The sequence below is a fragment of the Humulus lupulus genome, chromosome 5 (assembly GCF_963169125.1).
Source record: "Humulus lupulus chromosome 5, drHumLupu1.1, whole genome shotgun sequence".
Lineage (NCBI taxonomy): Eukaryota > Viridiplantae > Streptophyta > Magnoliopsida > Rosales > Cannabaceae > Humulus > Humulus lupulus.
In genome coordinates this window covers 26,005,829-26,033,796 of record NC_084797.1, presented here as the reverse complement: position 1 = coordinate 26,033,796, position 27,968 = coordinate 26,005,829, and the positions used below count along the sequence as shown (strand labels likewise).

At 34.9% G+C, this 27,968-nt stretch overlaps 2 protein-coding genes across 2 annotated transcripts; both read left to right on the top strand.

The window, feature by feature from the left end:
* The first annotated feature begins 14,502 nt into the window (after positions 1-14,502).
* Positions 14,503-18,607, top strand: LOC133834654 (uncharacterized). Its single transcript, XM_062264327.1, has 8 exons — positions 14,503-15,151; positions 15,533-15,627; positions 15,941-16,020; positions 16,511-16,552; positions 16,627-16,754; positions 16,935-17,115; positions 17,451-17,629; positions 17,752-18,607. Exons 1-8 carry the CDS (start codon positions 14,748-14,750, stop codon positions 18,362-18,364), a joined length of 1,722 nt encoding a protein of 573 aa, XP_062120311.1. The 5' UTR covers positions 14,503-14,747; the 3' UTR covers positions 18,365-18,607.
* Positions 18,608-23,028: 4,421 nt separating this feature from the next.
* Positions 23,029-25,102, top strand: LOC133834653 (probable WRKY transcription factor 27). The gene is made up of 3 exons (XM_062264326.1): positions 23,029-24,008; positions 24,124-24,237; positions 24,326-25,102. The coding sequence occupies exons 1-3, from the start codon at positions 23,323-23,325 to the stop codon at positions 24,843-24,845; spliced, it is 1,320 nt and encodes a 439-aa protein (XP_062120310.1). The 5' UTR covers positions 23,029-23,322; the 3' UTR covers positions 24,846-25,102.
* The last annotated feature ends 2,866 nt before the right edge of the window (positions 25,103-27,968 follow it).

Genomic DNA, 27,968 nt, shown 5'->3' with positions numbered 1-27,968 from the left:
GAATTTAGTTCGCCTATTTCAACTTTTAATGTAATACAGCCCCTTAATTTTTCTCCGACTTGATTAAAACCTTGAATTGTCAATGATGACGGAGACAATTGGTGTGGATGTAAACCAACATCTCTCAAGGTTTTTAAGGGAAGTACATTCACAGCTGATCCACAATCCAACATGATGCGGCTCACGCGAATCTTGGCAACCATACCTATCATGTAAAGGGGCCTATTATGCAAAGCGGCTCCCAACTGACGATCCTTATCATCAAAGGTAATACATGTCATACAAGAGGTATGTGTCTCGAGTGATGTAGGTTTTATTGGCTCTATCTTCTCCGTATAAAATTCAGAACTTGTCAATGCAACAATAAGCGCATTTTTATGCTCAGGAGACATTTGCAATGCATCGTAAACACTCAAGAGAGCAAGGAAGCGCTTTGGATGAGCCAATATGTCATATTTTGCTCGCGTCATTTCGTTTTCACCAGTGCTTTTGTCTCTTCGACCATCATTAACGAATTCTTTATTGGTTAAAGATGAAGGCTTTTGAAGGTCTTGTTTAGCTTTTTCAAGCTCTTTCCCTTCTTTTTCTTATCTGCGATGATTTTACGCTGCATATCTTGCAAGGTAATTTCATCTACCTCCTTTTCATTTTCTGATGAGGTAGATTCATGACCTTCTTCTGCCAGTAAGGCCATGCAGCAATCTGACACACTGTCGTCACTAACAACCGCCTTTTTTCGTAACTCCTCTGGTAAAAACTCCTCCAGAGTTACTTTTAATTTTTGTGGACTTTTTTCGAGTACACGTTTGCCATGTACTTTCTGAATCCTCTTCACTGTCATACCAATCATCCCAAATTTCTAGATTGGGCTCTGTCATGAGCTCATACAAAGTAGGAATATTTGAATTTCTTGGCTTTGGCATGTCTGAGTGAGCTTGAACTATTGTAACTTCCTTATCAACTTCAAATGCCACAAAAATTACGTCCTTTTGTGTAGGATCATTTGGCAATTGGTCATTTCCCGTTAAGGAAGTCGTATTTGTCGCCACTTTTCCAAGAGAATAGTCAATTTCGATTTGTTTTCTCTTGATCATGCCTTCGATAATAGTTTTGAGGATGTAGAAATCCGTCAATGGATGGCTCACAATTCGATGATACCGACAATAATTTGGGTCATTTGTCATATTTACTTCATTGGGTCGTTTAGGATCGGGCAGTCTTATTGCCTTAGCTGTTAACAGCTCGTCAAAAATTTGGTCAACATCATCATCATCAAATGAGTATTTGACCTCCTTTCTCTCTTTGAGAGTCAATTTCTTTTGTGGCTCTCGTGCCTTCCCTTGGTCCTTGTTATTGCCAGTATTGACAAAACTGGCCATTGATTCACCCTTCTTCAATGGAATCTTATTGTCGAATCTTGGGCAGGGTCTGCCGCCCTTCTACCGAGAAATTTGTATTTCGACATTGCATGCCTTTGAGACAAGCTCGTTGAAAGTTTTGGGCTCTACTGTACCCACAAAGGTAGCCACCTCAGGGTTGAGGTTTCTAGCACACATCGAAACCGCAACTTGTTCTGATTACCTTTCTGGACATTGAAGATTAAGATTTCTCCATCTCATTATGAATTCATTGGCATTTTCACTGGCTTGTTGCTTCGTTTCCACCAAATCATGGATGCTTATGGTCTTTTTTTAATTCACAAACTGTGCCAGAAAGGCTTTTTGCATGTCATCCCAGGTATTTATGGATCCTGGGGGTAGTTGAGTGTACCAGGTAAACGCTGCCTCTTTTAGTGACTGCACAAATTGTCTAATCAATAGTGCGTCTGATTGGGAAGATTCACCACATGCAGAAGTGAAATATGCCAAATGCTCGTGAGGAGAACCGTTAATTCCATCAAACTTTTCGAACTTTTGTCTGACATAGTTTGGTGGAAACGGGATTTAGTCATAGTAAGTCGGGCATGGCTTATGATATCCTAGAATAGTCATGCTTGTCGCAGCTTGGTATTCTCGGATACTCTCCATGATAAAAGCCTTTAAGTCTTGTCGTGGTTGAACACCGGCTAGTTATGGTTGCACACCAGATGGTGACAGTTGTGTATTTCCTACGGGCGGTGCTGAAGATGAAGAATTTTGCCCGATATCACTCTCTTTTTGTCTCATGTTAACTTGCTGAGCTAATTGTTTTGAGAGTCGGGCTACTTCTTCATCCCTCTCGGGCAGTAGTCTTTGAAGTTCCAGAACTTTCTCTTCACTACTGATTGCCCCAGTTACTAACACTGGCATATTTTTATCATTGCCAATTATTAGTGCTTCGAATTGAGTAATGAGATCATCTGACACCTCCTTACTTTGTTTGGTACAAAGAGTGTCTTTTAGAGAATGTTCAGATATGCCACTCCTCTCTTCCTGAGCAAGGGGGTTCACAGATTCCTGAACGGGAGTTGAACGCATGGCACGGGCTCTCGATCGAGTTACGGGTCCTGTATAGGGTGTAGGCTCGATATTTGAAGTGACTCTTGTTGGTCGATATCCCTGAAGGAACACCCAGTCACCATGTTGTTTTAGGAAAAGATTAGGGTTTGCTTTGGGAGACCTTACATTGTCACTTCTAGCCTTCTTTGAGAGGGTAGGATACACTGTACACCCTTCATCTAGTCTTAGACGTAATAATGGGTGTTCATTGTCCTCAACAGATACCCTCTGTTGGCCTTGGTGTTTGGCATGCATCACGATCGCAGGTTTGATCAGCCCATCCCTTACCAATTCCCGTGTTTCAAGAGGATTTGGCGAGGGTAATATTGTTATTGCCTTCTTGTCTCTTGTTCCTTTCCCGCCTCTTGTTGCCTTCCTACCTCCTAGCGTTCGAGAAACCGGCTTTACTTCAGTTTCCTTTGCAGCAATAACCATCACTGAAGCGACAGTGGGCAAGAAAATCAGGATGGAATCGATCATGATACACTCCTGGCTCCATTCCTTCTGTGTGGTTATGGAACAACCTTTGGTTGTTGGCTTCTCTTCCACCTTACCAACCTTTGAAATGGATCTCTTCATTGACCGGGTTTGCCTCTTTTTGAAGCCTTTTGCAGCTTTGCCTCTCAAGGCTTGCTGAGTCTTAGAGACATCCTTCACAACTTTTCCTTTTCTAGCCTTTCTAGCTGGTGTAGCTGTCTTCACATCCTCTACAGGTTTGGGTATGCTATATGAAATGGGTACCCGATCAATAGAGAATGCCGCCAGGAAGCGATTCTTTTTCTCTCCTTGGTTAGAAGAGGTCGTTGGTAACTTGTGGAAGTAAACTGTCACTTGTGGTGCCATTTTTCCTGAAAATGGTAAACACAATTAGCACCAAAATTTTAAATTTCAAGAATAGTCATCATAGTTGGAGATGAAAAGGAGAATGGGTCCCACTGGGCATGCCAAAAATCATGTTGAACAAAAATTTAAAATTTAATATATTAAAATTAATGCCAAACACAATTTCACATATGCCAATTTTATAGCATAAGAGTTTATTAATTTGAGTTCGGCCCATACAAGATTATAAGAATAACCTCTTAATTACTACCATTTTTATTAAAAGGAAAACCTTTTGATTCCAATTATGATGATATTAAGTACTTGTGTAATTTTGGGAAAATTTTGAGGAATTTAGAATTGCAGCTGAACTCGGTAATTTTGGTTAACTGAGCTGCCTACATACCTTCTTTATGAAGGATCAAGCCACTTGTAGTTCAGAATAAGTTAATTTAGGATTTGAATAGAAGAATTCCAGTATATGACCATTTTCAGGAATTCCTTGTCATTTCAAAAATTTGGAAAAAATTTCGAGGTGAATGACCATTTATGGAATTTTGAGATTTTGTGTCTTATACCATTTTGTGGTATTTTGTGACTGCACTTAGCTTCAGCAACTAAGTTGCCTACGTATCCTTTTATAGGAATCAAGTCAAACGTAGTTCAAGAGTACGTTTGTGATGCTTTGAAAGTTAAGAAGTAAATGACCTATTTTTGGGATACCATTTACTATGACTTTGAATTACAGTGAACTTTTAATTTTGAGGTAAAATTACCAGTTTTGAGATTTTGTAAGGTTAATGACCTCTTTGAATTTTGGAATGATATTTCATCATTTGAATTGATTTTGATGAGCTCATTTGTGATTTAGAAATTTCATACCATTTCACATGGTTTTAGAATTTTATCATTTTGGTGACAATTTTATGTCTTGAAATCTCTTTATATATATTTTTTTATCAATAATTTATTTGATATATAAAGAGATCATTAAAAATCAATTTAATTGATTATTCCAAAATTTGTGGAGAATAATCTAAAATTTTATATCAGGTAATATCATTATTTTAAAATTCAAATTTTATATTTTTGAATTTGAATTAAAAATTTTGAGATAAAATCTGACTGTTTTATATTTTGAATTTATCAAATAATATAAATATCTTAAAATTCGAATTCAAATTTGGTTTCGAATTTGAGATATTTTGTTTGTTTTTTTTTTTATGTTATTTGATTATTTTCATATCTCTTTGTCGATTTAATAGTTTTACAGAGATAAAGCAAGAGTAATATGATAAGTTGCAATTCTTTGACAAAGCATACACACAATTTTTTATCCCCAAGGTAAGCCCCTTTGTATGTATATATTGTATACGCACGATACACATTTTTTAAGGTATCATATATACATAGTCTCTTTCTCCACTTAATCTAATATATATATATGTATATATATATATTTTGAGTTTCGCTTATATAAATTCGACTATCCCTGAAAACATATATATATATATTTTGTTTAAAGCACTACGTTGGGACTGGGTTCCAAATTTAATACTCATATGTATATATCTTGCTTTAATAGTTTGACTGTTGTACACATATATATTTTCAAACTTAACATATATATGTGCATATGGTCACCCTGACAGAATATTTTGAAAAGGAATGTAGAGATACCCACTTTGCTTTTGCTTTTTTATTATTATAGTTTTTTTTTTTGCTGTATAAAACAAAATGCATCTGTAACATATGCATCTATAATAATTTCATAGTGGGTCATTCCTCAAAAATATTTTTTTTTTTGCTATTATTGTACTTTTTTTTTACTGGCCGTACAAAACAAATGTATCTATAACATGTGCATCTATAATATTTGTTGTTTTTTTATATATGTATACAAAACCAGACAATTTCCTTTGGTCGTTTATATATATGTATATCATATAAATTTTGAATTGGTTTATTTGCAAACTGATCTTCTAAGAACCATGAGCCCATTAGTTTTCATTTATTTCTTTTGGGGTGCAGCTATACACATATATGTCAATATTCATTCATACTTTCAGAATGACTTAATCTCTTTTGAACTTGATCAGAGAATTTATCTTACAACCATCGACTAGCCAATCCCAGCATCAGATTAGACAAATACTTTGATTATTTGCACTTTCAGTGAGGTATGAGATATTCAACCAAGTTTGTTTAACTGCTTTTTTAATCAAAATTAATATTTTGTGGCAATTTTGATAGCATAACAGTCCAACTTTATTTTAAGAAAAAACAAATTAATGATAGAATGAGTGCATTCTGTAAATTTGGAATAGAATGAGTGCATTCCATAGCTTTTTGGATGAGTGCATCCATTAATTAATTTTTTTTTTTAGGCAGAATGAGTGCATTCCATAGATTTTTGGATGAGTGCATCCATTAATTTTTTTTTTTTAGGCGGAATGAGTGCATTCCATAGAATTTTGGATGAGTGCATCCGTCAATTTTTGGGGGTGGAATGAGTGCATTCCATGTTAGATGAAGAGAAAGAAATGAGTGCATTCCATCATAGAGCAAGAGAAAGCCAAGGAAGAAGAAGAAATTTAGGGATAGATATTTACCTGTCAAACCTTGAGCAATTTGAAGAAATACTGTGATTTGATTTTTTTTTCTCTGTTTCTTTCCTGATGCAAAATGTCGATCTTCTCTTTTCTTCCTCCCTGTCTGACTTTTTGTTCTCCTATTTTGTAGACTTAATTTTACGTTAAAGTGAAAATAAAGTGGGGAAAGTGGAGAGTGGTCAGAATGGGAAGTGAGAAGGTGGAGAGAATAATGGGGATATTTATTTTTACTTTTTCTCCTTTACTCCAAACTGATTTTTTTTCTTTTATTATTTATTTATTTATTTATTAATAATAATAATAAATAAAAAACGGTTCAACACTCGGGCTAGTACTTCTCCATCTATGACATGGTTGAACATTCTTTGGGGATGAGAATTACTACAACAAGGTTTGTAGTGGCGAGTTGGTACTGGGGAGCACATTAAAGGTGCGACTAACCCTTGGCTTCCTGGTCATACTTACTTCAAGCCTTTATCATTTTGTGGGTTAGATTCGACTATGCTGGTAGTTAATCTAATTGTTGAACCTCGACAATGGGATATGCCTGTTTTGAATAATCTTTACTGCCCAGTAGATGTTGAGTGTATCTTATCCATTCCTTTGAGCATCTTTCCAACTGGTGATACTCTTATGTGGCATCATTCCTCAACAGGTCTCTATGCAGTGAAAACATGTTATAAATTTGCCACCCAACTAGCTACTAGTAATGATACCAGCTCCTCTTCTTCCACGACCAAAAGGTCGTATACTTTCTGGTCCCTCACTTTGCCTTCTAAGCTCAAATTATTTGTTTGGCGGACCATTCATGATGTCTTGCCTGTTGCAGCCACTCTTTGTCGACAACATATTTATAATGATTCCTCTTGCCCATTGTGCTCTTCTCCATATGAAACGATCAACCATGCTTTATTTCTTTGCAAACGAGCAAAGAATGTTTGGCGCTTATCAAGTATCCAAATTGATGCCCAAGCTGCACGCTCATCCTCTTGTCGAGATTTTCTATTTCACCCATTTGAGCAAATGTTAAAACAAACTTTTGAGGAATTTTTTAGTATTCTATGGTGTATATGGACAGAGTAGAATGCTGAACTTCATGGCAGAGTACCCAAACCAGCAAACATATTGTTGGAAAAAATTGAGTGAATGAGAAATTGATGCCTAAAATGGAAATGATTCAGCAAATCACCTTAATTGAAGATGATATTATATGAATATTATGTGATTTATTCTGATTGATTTTGGCAAATCACTTTGGTCAAAATTAAGATATCAGAATATTGTGTAATTAATTCTGATTGACTGTCATAAAATCACTTTGGGTAACAACTGATATTACCATAATAAGTGTGATTAATTCTGATTGATTATCAGAAAATCACTTTGGGTAATTGCTGATATTACAAGCATAAGGGTATTTAATTCTAATTGATTTTCAGATATTAAGATACCAGATTTGTTGGATATTTGGGCATTAATGCATTTGATTCACACATTTTTCAACTCTCCATGAAGCCTATAAAAAGAGGCTTCTCCTTTCATTCTAGGCACACAAATACAGAGCATCACACACTTAGTTTTTTTTTCCTTTTTCTCTTCAGTCTATGTAGTAATTTTTGGTGATAGAGGGAAGGTTTATTTCGAGTTCGCCTAAGCAGACGCAGTGGTGCATTCGTCCTGCTTGATAGCTGTTGTATCCTGGGAAGTGGTTGCTCATGAATCATCTAGCACCGTTCAGGTAGAGGGGGCAAATCTGCTTTAAGGAAAGCGTATTTCGCGTGCCTCGGCTTTGGTTTATTCTTCCTATTGTACTGTTTTTCATTTCTGTTCTTCAATTAAATATATTAATATATATTTTATTCTTCTCCACTATATTATTTCTAACAATCTTAAGCAGAATTTGGACTCCTTCGGAGAAGACGAAAAGATTGAAGGGTGGAAACCATTTCTGATTTTTTTCTTGATATTTAATCAGTGCTGATAAATTTTTTTTATTTTCTATGCTCCCGATTCTTTCTTTATATGTCTTATGTTTATATTCTATACTACCTATCATATATATACTCAATGCACACTTTATATATATATGCATAAGATCATATATATGTATATAAATGAACTTTTTTTTTAATGCATGTGTATGCTATTTTATTTGTTTATAAGGTATGCAAAATTAATCTATGCATATGATTAATCAATATATATATTTATTTATACACATAAGTTACATATATATTTCATATATGTATATAAATAAATAAATATATTATGCATACTATATATACATATTATGGTTAATGGATATTTAGTTTCCATATGCAAATTTATATTATTTTACAATATAAATGTATATGTACTTATTTCTTTAAATATTATGTAACCGTTCAGATATGGCTGAAAATATGGATGTTATTCCTACTGAAAGCACTAGTGGATCTCCCCGAACTTCAACTTCGACCACAAAGAACCAATCCTCAAGGGACCAGCTTGTGCAAGTTTCGATTCCAACGGTTCCTGTGAACCATAATGAGAAACCTGAAAAATTCACTGGTGTGAATTTTAAGACCTGGCAGCAGAAAATGTTATTCTACTTAACAACATTGAATCTTGTGAGATTCTTGAAAGAGGTTCCTCCCATTGTTGGAGAGGACAAAGTAGATGTGCAAACTCAACATGCAGTTGAGGCATGGAAGCATGCTGAATTCCTTTGTAGGAGTTACATTCTGAATGGCTTGTCTGACTCGCTGTATAGTGTGTACAGTGTGAAGAAAACGGCTAAGGAACTGTGGGAGTCTTTGGACCACAAGTACAAAGCCGAAGATGTTGGAGCCAAGAAACTCTTGGTTGGCCAATTCTTGAACTTCAAGATGGTGGATTCCAAAAATGTGATAAACCAAGTGCAAGATCTTCAATTGATTATCCATGGAATACATGCTGAAGGGATGGTCTTGAGTGAGTCTTTCCAAGTAGCTGCAATTATAGAGAAGCTACTCCATGCATGGATAGACTTCAAAAATTATCTCAAGCACAAGCGAAAGGAAATGAGTGTTGAAGATCTCATTCGCAGACTTCGCATTGAAGAGGATAACAAAAGTGCTGAGAGGCGATCCTCAAATCCCAATGTTGCCAAGGCTAATATGGTGGAGCATGACAAAGGATCCAAGGGGAAGAAGGCTAATAAGGCCAAGCCATGGTCCAAACTAGGACCAAAAGGTGGAGTTTCAAAGTAGCCGAAATTCCAAGGGCTGAAATTCCAAGGGAAGTGCTTTAACTGCAACAAGACGGGACATAAATCGTCAAATTGTAGACTACCAAAAAAGAAAGGAAATGAGGCTAATGTTGTGGAAGCCATGTCCCAAGAGATCGCTGTCCTAGACCTATGTGTTGTGGTCTCTGAAATAAACATGGTCGATGCTAATCCAAAAGAATGGTGGCTCAATACTAGAGCTACTCATCATGTCTGTGCGAGCAAGTCTGCCTTCTCCGACCTTACTTTGGTGGAAAATGGGGATAAGATCTACATGGGCAACACGGCAACCTCTGAGATAAAGGGGCAGGGTACTGTGTACTTGAAGATGACGTCTGGAAAGAGTGTCAAGCTACAGAATATGCTGTATGTGCCTGACATTCGCTGGAATCTGATCTCTGGAACGCTGCTGAGTGTACATGGGTTCAAGATGGTTTTTGAGTCCCAGAAAATTGTACTGACTAAAGCTGGTGTTCCTATTGGGAAGGGTTATGTGAAAGAGGGAATGTGGAAGATGAATGTAATGGTTGTTAAGCCAAAGACTATTAATAATAATAATACTACTACTTCTTATGTTTACTTGCTTGAGTCTTCAAATTTATGGCATGGTAGACTAGGTCATGTTAATTATGATACTTTGTGTAGAATGATTAACTTGAATCACATACCCACGTTTAATATTGATTCCAAACATAAGTGTGGAACTTGTGTAGAGACAAAACTAATCAGGTCATCATTCCAAACGGTTGAAAGAAACACTGAAACCCTTGATTTAATTCACAGTGACATTTGTGATTTAAAGTTTGCTCAAACAAGAGGAGGTAACAAGTACTTTATTACTTTCATTGATGATAATACAAAGTATTGTTATGTATATTTGCTAAAAAGCAAGGATGAAGCTATAGAGAAGTTTACTCTCTATAAGCAAGAGGTTGAAAATCAACTTAATAAGAAAATTAAGAAGATAAGAAGTGACCGTGGTGGTGAATACGTACAACCTTTTAGTGAATTTTGTGCACAACACAGAATTATTCACGAGGTCACACCACCTTATTCGCCTTAATCCAATGGAGTGGCAGAATGGAAAAATCGCACTCTAAAGGACATGATGAATGCTATGTTAATAAGTTCGGGATTGCCACAGAACATGTGGGGTGAAGCCATTTTTTCGGCTAACTATCTTTTAAATAAGATTCCCAATAAGAAAGAATAAAAGACGCCCTATGAACTTTGGAAAGGTAGGCTACCTTCTTACAAGTACTTAGAAGTGTGAGGGTGTCTTGCAAAGGTTGTAGTACCATTGCCAAAGAAGATGAAAATAGGTCCTAAAACAGTTGACTGTATTTTCATTGGCTATGCGCAAAATAGCAATGCATATCGATTCCTTGTACACGAGTCTAAAAACCCTGACACCCACAAGAATACGATAATGGAATCCAAAAATGCATCGTTCTTTGAACATATATTTCCTTGTAAACCTAATGGGGGTGAACCAAGCTCTTCTAAATGAACATTTGAGATCATGGATGAGAATATCCATGAGCAAGAAATAGAAGAGGAGAGTGAAGAAGTCCAAGCAGAGCCAAGATAGAGTAAAAGGGCAAGGATAGAAAATTCTTTTGGACCAGATTTTCTAACTTATATGGTAGAGGTAGAACCTCGTACATATAAAGAAGCTGTGAGCTCTACTGAGGGTCCTTTATGGAAGGAAGCCATAAGAAGCGAAATTGATTCCATCATGCAAAATCATACTTGGGAACTTGTTGACCTCCCTCCCGGATGTAAACCTCTAGGGTCCAAGTGGATTTTCAAACGAAAAATGAAAACAGATGGAACAATTGATAAGTATAAGGCTAGACTTGTAATAAAAGGTTACAAACAAAAAGAAGGCCATGACTACTTTGACACGTATTCTCCTGTGATGAGAATAAATTCCATTAGGATGATTTTGGCAATTGATGCATTGCAAAATCTTGAAGTCCACCAAATGGACGTAAAAACTGCCTTTCTAAATGGGGATCTTGATGAAGAAATCTACATGGAACAACCCGAGGGTTTTGTAGCTTTAGGAAAAGAAAGGAAAGTGTGCAAATTGGTAAAATCCTTATGTGGACTTAAGCAAGCTCCAAAACAATGGCATGAAAAATTTGACAGTGTCATGATGACCAGTGGCTTCAAAATCAATGAGTGTGACAAATGTGTTTATATCAAAAATACAAATGATGGATATATTATTCTTTGTTTGTATGTAGATGATATACTCATTGTCGGAAGCAACCAACGAATGGTAAAATCTACCAAAGATATGTTGAACTCAAGGTTTGACATGAAGGATATGGGACTGGCTGATGTAATTCTAGGAATAAAGATTACAAGGACGCTAGTTGGACTTAGTTTGAGTCAGTCACACTATGTGGACAAGATTCTTGACAAACTTGGTAAAAATGATTCTGGTGTGCCCAGAATACCAATTGACATAAGTCATCATCTGTCCAAAAATAAAGGCGACAGTGTCTCTCAAGTAGAGTATGCTAGAGTGATAGGTAGTCTAATGTACTTAATGAGTTGTACAAGACCAGATATTGCTTACACTGTAAGTACTTTAAGTCGATTCACGAGTAATCCAGGTATTGAACACTGGAAGGAAATTACAAGAGTACTAAGGTACCTGCGGTATACTCGAAACTATGGATTGAACTATACCAGAGAACCAGCTGTTCTTGAAGGATATACTGATGCAAGTTGGATATCTGACATCCAAGATTCGAAAGGTACTAGTGGATATGTGTTCACTCTAGGTGGTGCAGCTGTTTCATGGAAATCATCGAAACAAACTGTAATCACTAGATCCACGATGGAATCTGAGTTTGTAGCTCTGGATAAATGTAGTGAAGAAGCAGAATGGTTGCGTAATTTCTTGGAGGATATTCCAGAATGGCCTAAACCTGTGCTCGCAATATGCATATATTGTGATAACCAAGCAACAATTGGTCGGGCACAAAATGTTTTGTATAACGGTAAGTCTAGACACATACGTCGACGACATAATTCTGTTAGACAACTGATCTCAACTCTCGATTGATTATGTGAAATCAAAAGATAACATTGCGGATCCGCTAACCAAAGGGTTAAACAGAGATCAAGTTGAAAAGACATCAGAAGGAATGAGACTTAAGCCCAAAGGAAATTAAGGTTGATATAAAGGAAACCCAACAAAGTTGACTGGAGATCCTAAGATCTAGGTTCAATGGGGCAACCTAGTTATTGAGACCGAGTAGGATCACTGTGGGGGATTACCCCTACCCATTCCAATGCTGAAACAGTGATGCCCATTGTAAAAGAGGTTAAGCTCAAGCTTTTAATGACCCTTACGCGTCGGTAGTTCGAGCAGAGTAATGCAGGATTACTCTTAGATAAGAGGTCACATATGTGAGAGAGAAGTGGGGCCGCTTCGAAGGAGAATTGTGGGGGCTCAATTCTCTAAAACCTCTCACAGAACCAGGCAGATGTTCACGGCCAAAATGAACATAACCATGAGAACCGAAACTATGCCGGAAAGATATCTGTGTAAGGTATATCATCATTTACACAAATGACAGAACAGTTCAAAGACATTGCGTCTACTGATCGGTTAGTAAAGTAAATATATTCTCACAAGGGAAGGTTCAAAGGCTAACACCCACCTATCATATGCAGGTATCAATCATAGAACTCTATCACCTTGTTGTGTCGAGTCTTTGTTTCTTAATGTTGATCAATTTCACTCATGTGGGGGATTGTTGGAAAAAATTGAGTGAATGAGAATTTGATGCCTAAAATGGAAATGATTCAGCAAATCACCTTGATTGAAGATGATATTATATGAATATTATGTGATTTATTCTGATTGATTTTGGCAAATCACTTTGGTCAAAATTAAGATATCAGAATATTGTGTAATTAATTCTGATTGACTGTCATAAAATCACTTTGGGTAACAACTGATATTACCAGAATATGTGTGATTAATTCTGATTGATTATCAGAAAATCACTTTGGGTAATTGCTGATATTACAAGTATAAGTGTATTTAATTCTGATTGATTTTCAGATATTAAGATACCAGATTTGTTGGATATTTGTGCATTAATGCATTTGATTCATACATTTTTCAACTCTCCATGAAGCCTATAAAAAGAAGCTTCTCCTTTCATTCTAGGCACACAGATACAGAGCATCACACACTTTTTTTTTTCTTTTTCTCTTCAGTCTGTGTAGTTATTTTTGGTGATAGAGGGAAGGTTTATTTCGAGTTCGCCTAAGCAGACGCAGTGGTGCATTCGTCCTGCTTGATACCTGTTGTATCCTGGGAAGTGGTTGCTCACGAATCCTCTAGCACCGTTCAGGTAGAGGGGGCAAATCTGCTTTAAGAAAAGCGTATTTCGCGTGCCTCGGCTTTGGTTTATTCTTCCTATCGTACTGTTTTTCATTTCTGTTCTTCAATTAAATATATTAATATATATTTTGTTCTTCTCCGCTATATTATTTCTAACACATATTACTTGATTTTGCTTCTTCGTACTCAGTGGATTTTCGAAAGGCCCGCGATATTCCTTCTAATCAGCATCAACGCCAAAGTATTACTACTTAGCAAGGCTTTGCCTCACCATCCCTTAAAACCATTCCACACTGGCTAGCTCCTCCGTCGGGCTGACAGAAATTGAATACAGATGCAGCTACTGATCCATCCAAGCACCTTGTTGGAGTTGGCGCTGTTTTATGGAACTCGTCAGGTGAAATTGTGGCTGCTTTGTCAAAGCCAATCACTCGTTGTTATAAACCAGAGGAAATGGAAGCACTAGCAATAGCTTTGAGTTTGCAGTGGCTTTAAGAATTGCAGTTCCAGATGCATTATATTGAAACATATTCTCTTTTGGTTGTTCAAGGATTGTAATCTTCACACATTCATCTCACAACTTTTCATCCCTTTTTGACTGATATTAAACATCTTGTATTCAATTTCCCATAAACACAAATCTCTCATGTTACCAAGGCTCATATATTTAACCAAATATGTTTTTCTGGTGGATACTAATTATATTTGGTGGGACGATATTTCACCTCTACTAATAACTCTTATATAATTTGTTTCAAGTGTGAGGAATGCTAAGAAAACTCCAGAAGTTAGAGGATATTTCATATCCACTCTTTTTTACATTTTTTTTTATTCACGCATATCATGTGTATATTATTCAATTTTTTTATATTTTAATATTATTTTTAAAATATATTCATTAATTTAATATTAATTTAAGAGAGTATGTGTAATTCAAAGTGTTATATAGGAATTATTTAGCATTTATCTTCAAGTTAATATAAGTTCTTTTTCAAAAAAAAAAGAAAAAGAAAAGAGAAATCTATTAAAAAAATAATAAATAAATAAAAATCTAGATATAATTCTTATCTTTTAATTTTTAATTTTTAATTTTAATTTTTATTTCTCAACGCAATCACACTCTCTCGCCTCGTTTGCCTCACGTACAGTTTGAACAACGAAATCCGTCGACAACCAGAACAAGAACACAACACAGACCTCGTTCTTGTTCATTCATGGCCTCACCAACGGAACCAACCCGACAATCGAATCCCCTTTCTCATATTCTCCACTCAACCACCTCCAATCTTCTCTCTGTTTTCAACCCCAAGAAAACGACGCCTTCTGCCCCTTCTAGACTCTGCGTCCCTCTTCTCATCCCTGACTCTCCCAAGCCACTCGCCTTCGAATCGTCTCCGCTCGACTCGGCATCACCCTCTAAATCGACCGTCAAAGGCGTTGCCTCGGCGCCGGATTCCACTTCGGCGTTCCCTTCTTCGGTCAGGATTTCTGGGCTCAAGTCTAATTCCAAAGGTGGAGGGCCTGCCTTTGTGGGTCAGGTCTTCAGTATGTGTGACCTCTCTGGAACTGGTCTCATGGCTGTCTCGACCCATTTCGACATACCCTTCATTTCTCAAAGGTTCATTATCCGATTCTTCTTCTTTTTTTTTTTAACTTATTATTATTTTTAAATGATAATAATATTAAAAAAAAAAACAATTTTGTGTTAAAGATAGATTTTTGTGTATGGGGATATAATTGTATACCTTTCTCATGTGGGCAAATTATACTTTTTAATTATCTCTATTCTTATGCTACTTTGTGCTTTATTGTATAACATTATCTTTGCTTTTGCAAGTAATTAAGTTTTGTTTTAACTTAGTATCTAGACTGGATAACAGCTTCGTGTTCCAAATTTGTAAAATTGAAAATCATGTATCGTGAATGTGAACTTGAGGTATTAGCTGAGTTGTGCTACATTTTATTTTTACTTGTTTCGAATGATACTTTTGACCTGTAGAACTCCCGAGTGGCTTAAGAAGATGTTTGCAACAATTACCAGGAGTGAGAGAAAGGGTCCCGTGTTCCGGTTTTTCTTGGATTTAGGTGATGCAGGTATGATTCCATGGAGCCTCCTCTGCTTCTCCCTTTCTAGTTATGTCCATGTCTATATGACTATTTACATTTCTAAACAAAATTTTATATTAATTTTATGTGTTCTTTGATAGACACCAACGAGATGTACTCGTTATTACTGGATAGTATTTTTGTGGCAAGTATTTATGTGCATTTAGTGAAATAAAATAGTTATCTCTTGTTTCCCCTGCTTTTCCCCCCTTTTTGTTTTATAGAGATTCTCAGAGAGCTGCTGATGCTTCCTTTTAATTATAGTATAATGACTTGGAGTTTTGACTTTAAATTTTTCTAGTTTCATATGTCAAACGACTGAATATTCCGAGTGGCGTGGTGGGTGCCTGTCGTCTTGATTTAGCATATGAGCATTTCAAGGTATTGATCTTTTTTGGTTGTTAAGGACATCTCTAGATATTTTGTACATGTCTGATAGCTGGATTATATTTGTCTCAAATATTTTCTCATCATTCATTGTCGTTTTCATTTGTACATTTGGCAGTTCATCTTGTTTATTCGTCATTTTCCACTTATTAGTTTGGTGGTGTTAGTGCTCATATTGATGCTGCAAACTGCTTGCAATAGAGGCAAGGAGGAACTATTTGAAGACCATAGTTGTCACTAATGTTTGAATGATGGGCATTTTCATTTTCTCATTATTAGCTCTACGACATCTTGCTTTCTTAAATTTCTAGAAGTAGCAACTGTCGCTACTTCAATACTGTTTTTTTATTTATTGAAAGTATGCCCATATGCCATCCAGGATTTTCCACATCTAAAAATTCTTTGCCATTCTTTGTGTACTACTGTGTATGACCGCATGTTACACTCTTTGGAATATTTTTAAAACTGTCCATGTTTTATGCAGGAAAAACCACACTTGTTCCAGTTTGTTCCAAACGAGAAACAGGTATAATAGAAACTATAGAATGTTAATCTTGTAATATATTTCGAACTTATCTTTAAAATATGTTGTTCCTTCAGATCAAGGCAGCAAACAAAATTCTTAAAACAATACCACAGAATTCTGGATGCAAAAAGGTTGATGGGGTTCCAGTTTTCACTGCCCAAAATTTAGATATTGCAATAGCAACTACAGATGGGATCAAATGGTGTGTTCCTTTTTCTAGGTTATCTTAGGTTTACTTTATTTTCTGGTAAATTATTTGCTTGGTCGGTGAATAGCTGTTTTATGAAGTCCTTCCAAATTTTCATAGAAAAGTTTTTACCAATGAATTTTAGGTTAATCTCGGGATATCTGATGCTTTTTTTATTATTCTTTATGTCATCAGGTATACTCCCTACTTTTTTGATAAAAGCATGCTTGATAACATTCTTGAAGAATCTGTTGATCAGCATTTCCATTCTTTAATTCAAACTCGGCACATGCAGCGTCGGCGGGATGTGATTGATGATAACTTGGCAGCAGAGGTGATTGAAGAGATGGGAGATAACTTGTGGGAGCCTCCAGAGGTAATAAAACCACCAATCTAGTATTACTTTTTTATCCTATCAAAAGTTAAAAGCCAATATTTTCACAGCGCTTAAGCATATAGAACTTGGTTTTTCGCTTTAATATATATTTAGCATCTCTATGGATAACTTAGAATACTCAGCTCTTTTAAAGTTTTTTCATAAACTTGGATATGTGTGATTGGTTGTTATATCCTTTCTAGAATTACAACCTTTTGGTCCTCCATGGAAGGATATTATCATCATTCATATAGATAGGACTCACAACGCATCTTCCAACATATTATTATATAACACCAGGTCCAGTTTTTTTTTATCTGTAATTTTGTGGACAGGTTCAAGAAGTGATGGATGAGGTGGGGAATCCTGGAATTCCTTTGAGTGTCATTTCTAAGGCTGCTGAAATGCAGCTTCTTTATGCTGTTGATAAGGTACTTCTGGGCAATAGGTGGTTACGGAAAGCAACAGGCATTCAACCGAAGTTCCCTTATATGGTCGACTCCTTTGAGAAGAGGTACAGCTTTTATATTAGTATTCATTTTAAGATAATGCCTACGCACAACATACAGTAAAGTGTCTGTCCTGCAATTCCTATCCTATGCCGTAGTGAACCGTATTTTGTTAACTTTATTGCAGGAGCGCTGCTTCTTTTCTGAGAGCCTCTGAGTCAATGGCATGCTTAGCCAACTCTGAGACAGAAAATAGTTGTACAGAATTTCTGCATCCTAGCACTACAGAGCTTCAAGTTAAAAATGACAGTTCTTCCGAGCTTCAAGTTAAAGATGATAGTTTATCAGAGCTTCAAGTTAAACATGATCATACTGCAGAGCTTCAGGTCGATGGTGATATTGAAAACAAGCAAGGAAATAGACCAGGCTTCCGTCTTCCTTTTAGAAGTTGGTTTAATTTTCCCTTCTCAAAACAGAGCCACCATATTGAGGCATCATCTAAAGAACAAATGAAGCAAAAGATGCAGCCAAATCCATTTCTTCCAAAGATTACGATGGTGGGTATTTCGACAGGTGACTCAGGGCAGATGAACAAAGCAAACTTAAAGAAGACAATGGATGATCTAACAAAAGAACTGGAGCATCAAGATCAGGAAAACCCCATCGGTAGTAACACTTCTTGGAATGACAAAATCACAGCCGAAGATAGAGATCCACTCTTTGTGGCTAATGTGGGCGATTACTATTCTGGTGTGGCGAAGACTGGTTCAGCTAGATGGGTTCGTGGAGCAAACAACTAAAGAGCCTTACTAACAGCGCATATCATTTTTGCTTGAGTGTGAATATTCATTTGTCAAAATAGAAAATGGAAGAAGAAAGGTCTGCAACATGGATACAGGCTGATTGTTACATTTCTTGATTTACTCTCTGATCTTTGCTGTAAAGAGATGTTGAATATTAGAGACATTGAGTGACTAGGAAACAATTTCCCCTCATTATATTTTATTATTAGCAATGAAAAAATTTAATTAAAATTTTATGAAGTTCATTGTTATACTGTCTTCTTTTTGACAGCTTAGCTTACCATGCATTATTGCTTAATAAATTAACACAATGCACACTCATAATACGCTATAATATGATCTTTGTTTCTCCCAATTGTTGTGGTTTTGCATCAACTACATCTATAGGGACTGATATAAGATGATGGAGATGTTCAGTACTACAACTCCTACTAACCAAGTTAATTTATAATCATTCAAAGCATGAAATTCAAATGTACAATGAATGTAACTAGTGTCGTGGTGGTGGACATGGTTCCCTTGGTGCTGTGAGTGCCCTCTACTAATCTCCCAGTTTCTCTCTCTCTCTCTCTCTCTCTCTGACAACAATGAATGAAAAAATAAATAAATAAAGTGTTCAACAAAAGAAGCTAAAGAAAGAAAAGAGTAGTGGGATCTTAGTTGCCTCTAGATTACAATCTTTGCTTTTGTTTGATGACACTTAAGAAAAAGGTATCTTCATGACCATCACTAAACATGTTCTCGTGCCAAACTTAATGACACTAACTTGGCCCTCCTTTCCTTATTTTCTTTCTCATATATCTCATAAAATCACTAATCAAAAACAGAATTGTTTTTCTTCAGAAGATCCCATGATAATGACAATCATATATCATTCATCTTATCCAAATTTTAATCGTTCACACCATACATACATATGAAGCAAAAGTTCATCCATAAACTTCACCTTCTTTTTTTTTTTTTTTTTATTTCAACATCAATCTAATCTTATCTAACTTTGAAAGTAGGCCAGAAGAACATAACCTAGTCCAAACAATAACCTATAGTCTAAGACATGGCGCACAATGAGTCAAAATTTGATTGACACGCATTAAAAAAAAAACTAACAATAATGTCAAAAATGGAGTACTATTTACTCTTTTCATGCACAAGTCACTGAAATACATTAACATAGTAATAGCTCAATACAAATTTAAAATGTTATAATGAAAGATTAAATTATGATTTATGACTTCAAAACCATTTTTCTCTGGTGGGTTCGGTTGAAAATTGACAAATCAGAAAGAGAAGGAAATTACTATGTAGTATCTAAGTTTGAAATTATCAAAATCAACTCGGAGCCGACCAAGCAAAAAAAAAAAGAAACAAAATCAAGATTATCAATTTGGATTAAGAAATATAATGTATATGATGTATAAAAATATATATTATTCCCATAAGTAAGAAATTTGGACCTTTCCTATGATTCTATTACATCATAGGATTAGTTAGTAGTGGTCCCATGATTACATCTGAAACATCAATATTTGCTAAATTTTTCTACTTCATTGCCCTTTATATTATCAACTAGGTATAAATTTGGCATTAATTAAGTCAATCTGCTTATAGACTATGAATTAAAACCAAATTATATAATCCGGTAAATTATAGTACAATATGTTAATTATTTGATGCCATAATATATTTCATTGTTTTTGTTACCTAAAGAATTTTTGTTTACATATCAAAACCCATCTTTTTTACTTTATTTATTGTTAATATACATCATTATATAAGAACATTGTTGTAAATGCACAACACAGAACTCAATCAAGCACTTAATCAATTCAAACAACAATAATAAAATCAACAAAGCATAGAACAAGTAAAAAGAAAGAGACAACCAAAATTTATACTGGTTCAGCCAACAATGTGTTAGCCTAATCCAGTTCCTTCATGATTGAGGTTCTACTATGATAAAATCTCTGTTACAGCTTGATCTACAAAACTCCAAACCAGAAAACAAATCGGTCTAGAGATGAGGAAACTTTTACATGTAAATTCTTGAAGAAAACAACTCCAAGAATCAAACCTCTCTCTCACTACCCTTACAAGTTCTCTCAAAGTGTTTCCCAAAAAACCCCAATCAAAATTCGTTCTCATCTCATTTTTAAAACTCTCTTCTAAAACTATATATATAGCGTTTAGGAATAGAACCTTTTTGACGATACCTAAATTGCCCCTGCTGTAACAGATATAACAGATGAAACTATCAAACTGCCAGATGAAACTCTGGAAAAATCAGTAAGTGGGAATTATAATACCACAAACATCATCTTTTATTTCTAGAAGCATAATAATTATATTACTGTTTCTCTTGTTCTTCCTCTTATTTGATTCTCAAAAATGCTTTTTACTTTAAATCTGAACAATTTTTTGTTTTTTTTTTAAATCTCCCTTTTTATTTATTTTGGGTGCACTTCTAAGACACTTTCTCCATCATCAATCTTTTTATATTAGTTACATGGGTAACCCAAGTCAATTATTTGTTTTTGTCATAACGAAAAGTCAAGTAGTAATAGTGAGAATGTCAATTGGTACATTTTTGGTGACTATTATTATAACTGCTTCTCTCTTTTCTTCTTCTTCTTCTTATTCATTCTTTTAATATTTTAATTTACACAGTAAGAATATTTTTTATTTTAGTATTACCAAAACGTATAAACCATCTACCTAAGCACTTTCAATCTCGTCAGTGCAATTCATAGAATCAGAATTTATATAAAATACATTTTGTGTGAATGTAACAGTCAATTCTTAAAAGAGAGAATAAACTTTACCAGATATGCTTACTACGTGCTCATCAATTATGAACATCCAACACCAATTACAATACAATAAATACACTGTCACCTAAAACTTATGTCTTTTGAGTGTTTTGTTTAACTTTCTGTGTTTTGTTCAACTTAAAAAAAAAAAAAAAAAAACACTTTGAAGAACAAAAAACCAAAACAAATAAATACTCTTCGTCAATTAAACTGAACTTTTCGTTTATTATTATTGAAAAAAAAATAAAAAACAAAAGTCAAGTGTACTTTTAATTTATTTGCAGTTACATTTAATATACTAATATTTGGACAGATTTTGCCTCTATTTAGAAAGCAGACAAGTTTTATGAAGATAAAATTGATGCTTTCTAAGTAACAAAAATCTCACGTGTTGATAGGCACGTGCCGATGCAGCCACTAGGCAAGTGTTTTCTCTTTTAAACGGTGCACCATTCTCAACATGGTCTTCCGTGTACTGGATCTTTTCCGAATTCGGCGAACTTGAAGTAACGGAGCTTTCGCTAACACTCTCACCAAAATAATCAATCACCGTTAAAAAATGCCAAAAAAGATTCCCAGGAAAAAAAAATAAAGTTAAAGGGAACTTGTTCATATCAAATAAACGGCTCCAGATTCATCAACCAATTGTTTTTAATACATGGGACAATTCGAGCGGACGAACACCAAAATTTCTTTCTTCCCTTATTGTCCCTATCTTAGTAAAGTGGGGCCCACCAAATCAGGGAAGGGTGTAATTTGGCTAACGTCCCCAATCCCCATGACATTTTTACGGTCAGGATTGTTTTCGGTTTAATTTACACGTGGCACTAGCTCTAAAAGCCCTGAGCCATTCGGGTGCAGCGTGCCACAGGAAGTGCTTTTCCATTGAATTACTTTCTCTCCTTTTTTTTTTTTTTTCTAAAAAAACAAAAAATTGGGTAATTAATTTTTTTTTTAAAATATTATTATAAAGTATTCGTATTGCCTGTACCTAATGGATATGAGTGGGGCCCATAGTTAGTCGTACTGTACTGTCAAAGCGCGTAGGGTACAGACGTTGACTTCCGCGTCAAACAGCATCGCAGAGCGACCCGACCCGACCCGTGACAATTGGGTAGTGCAAATATAGTCTTTTTTTTTAAAAATAATAATAATTCAGGTTAATTAAGAATTTAACTCATGTCTAGTGAAGAATAACTTCGAACTGTCTTTAATAAGTTTAACAAAGATACTTCATTATTGGTTAATAATAATAATAATAATAATAATAATATAATAGATGTTGGCATGTGACGAATGACATTTTTAAAAGAGCACCGTTAAAAATAAATAAATCATGTGTGTATATATATAGGTGATTAGGCCCACTCGCGGAGAGAGGGTTGTTGGAGACACTGGAGATGGAATGTAGGCCATTAGTAAGACATACTGCGCCAAAGTACCATGACTATGAGCTTGGGTGGTGCTTTTCACGATTATACAATAGCGTGGCCCAAGCCCCACAATAGTAATTTTCCACCATTACCCAATCACATCTCGACTACACTTAAGCATAATATATATTTTATAAAAGAAAATCTATTTTTTATTTTTAATCTATTACACATATTGATAGGCCACTTTTACAAGAATTTGATGGGACCCGGTTTGACAATTTCTCAAAGTCAATGCTAAAGGCAAAGCAAAAGGTTGTGGTTCCCCCAGAAGAAAGTCTCTCTCCTCTATTCTTCACCCTCCAAATCCATGAATGAATACTCACCCTCTTTAAAAGAAAAACGGCCCTTCTCTTTTTTTTTTTTTAATTAAAAAAAGTACAAATACCCATTACTTTCTTTTTTTAAATAAAAAATTATATGTTTAATTTTAGTATAAATAATTAACAATTTACCAAGTCAGTGCTCCACCATTTCCTCTCACCACAATCTCTCTCTTTCTTTTGTTTTTTTTTTTTGGGTGTGATTTTATTCACACCAAAAAAAGTCAGCGCCGTCCTTTGTACCCATTCTTCTCGTAACCCAGCTTCTTATTCAAATCGGCAAAGAAAACAGTAGAAAAAAAAAGACAGGCAGACAAGAGAAATCAGGTTAGTTTAGGCGAGAATTTCTAGGCAATACTATAAACCCAAACCCCCCTAAAATATTGGCTCGAATGGCAGAAGATTGGGATCTGTACGCAGTGGTTCGGAGTTGTAAATCGACCACTACGACGTCGTCTTCGGCGGCGGTCTCAGCCTCATCCACCGCCTCTGCCGCTGCTGCCACCACAGACCCAATGAAAGGTAGTCAAACGACGTCGTCGTCTGAGGACACTTTGTCTTGCTTGGCTTCGTTGACATTTGAGGAGGAAAACGACCCGTTTTCGTTTCCTAACCTGGTGGCCGAGCCCAGAACCAACACTTTCGAGGAATTGCAACAATTCTACAAGCCCTTTTTCTCAAATAATAGCCCCACCACTATAACGGGCACCACCACCACTACTGCTCAGGGTATTATTCCAAATTCCCCCATTTCTGATTTTGGAGGATCTAGTGGACAACACCTGCTACACTACCAAGAGCAACATCATCAACAGCAGCAGCAGCATTTAGGGACTCCAAACGACGCCGCTGTTAGGCCTCAATTCATGCACCCACAGCCCTACATTTCTGGTTTTGGTGGACTCCATGGACGACGACACTACCAATTGCGTGAACTAGACCGAAATAATCAAGTACCTGTACTGCTTCTCAAGCCTGATCATCGGGCCAAGGCCACTACTCCTACTACTACTTTACCTTTGCCTCCGTTTCAATTGCCCACCATGCCGATATCGCATACACCCAGATCGAGAAAAAGGTTTAGGAGTGATAACTTTGCATGATGTTTTTCTTATTTTCTTCTTAATATTTTAGATGAATCCATTATTTCATTTGGTATAATGATTATTTTTCTTTCTTTCTTTTTTTCACAGGAAGAATCAACAGAAGAAAATGGTGTGCCATGTATCTGCAGAAAATCTCTCCACTGATTTATGGGCTTGGCGTAAATACGGCCAAAAACCCATCAAAGGTTCTCCTTATCCAAGGTATACCATTTGTTTTTTCAAAAGAAAAAAAGAAACTTCAATGATTTTAAGATTGTTTCTCGAGTAAATTTGTGTTTTTCTTTGTTAGGAACTACTACCGTTGCAGTAGCTCAAAAGGGTGTGCGGCGAGAAAACAAGTGGAGCGTAGCAACACCGACCCAGAATCGTTCGTCGTCACTTACACCGGAGACCATACTCACCCTCGTCCAACTCACCGGAACTCACTCGCCGGAAGCACTCGGAACAAACTATCTCCGCCTCCAAACATTACTGCTATCACAAAAAAGGATATTATGGGTTCGGATCATTCGCCGTCGCCAACGCAATCCACCTCAAAACTCTCTCCGACGACACAGCTTACGGTGGCGCAAACGGAAGAATACGCAGCTGCAAAGCTACAGCTAGAGGAAAATGAAAGTGGCGAAGGCGATGGAGGTGAGAAGCAAAGCGATGACATTTTATTGGAGGAGGAGTTAATGGATCTTGACGAAAACGAAGAAGACGAGGACGACGATGACGATGTTCTCATCCCAAACATGAGCTTATCAGAAGACTTTTTCTTGGGCCTTAAGGAATTGGGTTGTAGCCCACCTGGTGCTGCATGCTGATCTAACTAAAGTCCAAATCTTTTTTACTTCCGGTTATAGCATTTCGTCGGAGCAACCGTAGCGGGTGGCTTCAGCCAATAGGGTTTTTTCTTTTACTTTTTCTTTTATTAAAAAAAAATAGAAATAGAGGTGAGATTCTAAGATTGTATAGAAAGATATAGAAAGGAATCTCTCCCTCTCCACCCACATCATCATAGGGTTTTTTTTCCTTTTTAATTTTTGTAAACAGAATAGAATACATTAGGCTTTTTTTTCTAGTTTTTTTTAATAATATGTATAGTTTTTAAAAAAAAAAAATACAATAAAATTGAATTAAAAAAAATCTTCTGATATCTGAAAATATTTTTAGAAAGTTATATGGCATTGGTGGTGATGAAATCTCTTCCTCATGATGACCAAAGCATGGAATAGTTAACAGTCCAACTTTGACTTCTCCATTTTTCCAAATCATAAAATAATAATAATCACCACCATTTTAGATAGTAAAAATTCCAAGTCACTTTGTATAGTATATTATTGTGTGATAAAATTAAAATAAATAAATTTTAATAACACTATAGTTGGCACAGCCTCGACTAGGGGCATTGCGCAACACTTAATTCTGTATATTTATACATATATGTATGTGTATATTGTATAAATGTTAATATTACATAAATGTTGTTCTAATAAGTTAAATCATATATTTTATATTAATGATATAAAATAAATGCTCTAAATTGGGTTTCTAAAATTTACCATTCGGGTAAGTTTCACCCTTTTTTCCTCTCAATTTATTTAGTAAAATTAACTACTATGGAAACTTATTTTAAATTTTTCACAAATTTAAAGAAAAATCTTTGACTAACAAATGTGAAATAAACTATTTTGTTTTTGAGTAATACTCTACTGAAAATTGGTCTTAAAAAGAATGGTATTTCATTACATAATAAATTAGTATTTGATGCATTTTTATTTTTATTTTCATTTTGTTCAACATTTATCATTTTTTTTTGTGGGGAACATTTATCACTTCAAAAAGTGTCATAATGTTATTTTATTTCTATATTTTTAATGAAATGTGAAGACAATTTTTATCTATATTTTTAAAGGTATGTGAAAATAATCATATATGTAGGAAAATATTAAACATTTGTATTCTAATTTTTCAAATTTAGCATACTTTTTATTAATCTAATTTATGAAAACAGAAAAGTAAAAAAGCATAAATTGTTTACTAATATGTAATGATTGTAATGACTAGCAAATTAAAGTTTGATGGATAATTTTATACATAATTTTTCATAACACGATTATTGTTTTAATATAAACTAAAACACAAAAATATAACCAGTATTTACCTAAGCAAAGCAAACAAAAGATGAGACTAAATTTGTGTATTATATAATGGTATTTAGACTACTCTTTTTAATCTATTAACAATACCGCTGAGCTAATGTTTGGGGAAGTTTGCATTGTTTTTTTCATAGTTTATGAAAATTTTGTTTAAATCAATATTAATGAGGAAAAAAAATATTACGAGATATTTTATATTATAAATGGGAAAAAAAAATTGCAATGACAATAAATTCTAGACGGTGTAGTGCCAACTAGGTTGCCTCGTATATACAAATATTTATATTTTGCTTTTAAGAAGATTTGAGTTTCTCCTTGAGAAGAAAAATGGGGGTTGCTACATGCTTCAAACAAATTACATAATATGACATTATAATGAAATTTAAATCTTTTATTATTTTGAAAATATAAGGTGACACTTTGTCAAGTTATATACAAATATCTAAGGTGACACGTATCAAACATCAATCACCACGAACTGCCAGACAATATATTTGTTCTTTCCCACGTGGAACAGTGTCTTGCATATTATCACAATATCACCCATAAATGATGGCCAAAATTACTCCAATATTGTTTTTTCTTTATTTAGGTTTACAACACTTTATTATTATTATTGTTATTACTATTATTATTTTCTTATTTATAACTGTATAATTAATGATGAGCATTACTATTATGTCATTTTTTCCCTCAAAGAAAAAAAAATATTATGTGAATTTATTCTAAAATTTCGAGTTAAATTGGGTTTCGAAATCAATCACTCAAGTGAATATAATTGGGATAATTATGTGGTTTTGATGTGATTGACGGCTCTCGTCTAAATCCCAGCTAAGCATTCCACGTCAGCAAAGAACTCTAAGCCAAGTAACACGAAAGCTACTGTGGGTGCGAAACAGAGAAACCCATAGTTTTAATTATTTAATTTAGTTTAAAAAATATATGTTTGGGATAATCAAGTGGGTGCGTGACAGTTGTCGGTTGTCAGAGAGAGAGAGAGCGAGAGAAAGCGTGACCGGCTCCGGTTCAGTCGCCTTTATCACGAGACAAAACACAATGAGGTGAGGCCTTTCTTATGAGGTCAAATATTTTTTATTCATTGATGTAAGAGTTGGTCAAATATATTGTATTTGATTTTTTTTTTAATTTTTTAGTTGGTTAATAGAGAAATTATCATTTGGTAATAAATTGTTTGAGTTTGAACGAGGAAAATTATAATTAAATGGTGTTAGTTGTTATTTGGACAACCTAGAAATAAATAAATAATTTTTTTTAAAATAAAATAAAATAAATATATAATTGGGTTTGGGGCATTCATAAATGTGGGTAATCCAAAATGTGCTTAGCATTCAATTAGTGATATGTGATTTATTATGCAAGTTGTTAGATTATCTTATCTTAATTATGCCATATTTCATTGTAAGGAATGATGACTCTATCTATCTCTAGACCAACCTCAATTGGGTCATCATGTTTGGGGTGTGACATGATACATAATTAACTAATTATTCCATTTATTTTCTTATAATAATAATAAGCACTGTCACAAATTAGTTTTTTAAAACTAAAGTTGTTTTATATCCAATATCTTAGGTGGAAAATGTTAATGTGTTTTAGGATTGTGAAGTTTTTGCTTAATAAAAAAAACTGTGAATTAATAATGTAAGGAAAATGAGAGAATTGTGAATTTTTCAGAAAAACAATTATTTCAAAAATTTAATAATTCCATTTTTAAAATAATTTTAAATCCTCTAAACTTACAATAAGTTTTTGTTTTGAGTTTGATTC

Bases quoted from the DNA above. Each gene is read 5' to 3' on its own strand.
- LOC133834654 (XM_062264327.1), top strand. From the start codon at position 14,748: ATGGCCTCACCAACGGAACCAACCCGACAATCGAATCCCCTTTCTCAT. The intron at 17,116-17,450 runs GTAATAAAACCA...TTTTGTGGACAG, and splicing joins ACTTGTGGGAGCCTCCAGAG to GTTCAAGAAGTGATGGATGA. The intron at 17,630-17,751 runs GTACAGCTTTTA...ACTTTATTGCAG, and splicing joins GTCGACTCCTTTGAGAAGAG to GAGCGCTGCTTCTTTTCTGA.
- LOC133834653 (XM_062264326.1), top strand. From the start codon at position 23,323: ATGGCAGAAGATTGGGATCTGTACGCAGTGGTTCGGAGTTGTAAATCG. The intron at 24,009-24,123 runs GTTTAGGAGTGA...TTTTTTTCACAG, and splicing joins ACACCCAGATCGAGAAAAAG to GAAGAATCAACAGAAGAAAA. The intron at 24,238-24,325 runs GTATACCATTTG...TTTCTTTGTTAG, and splicing joins AAAGGTTCTCCTTATCCAAG to GAACTACTACCGTTGCAGTA.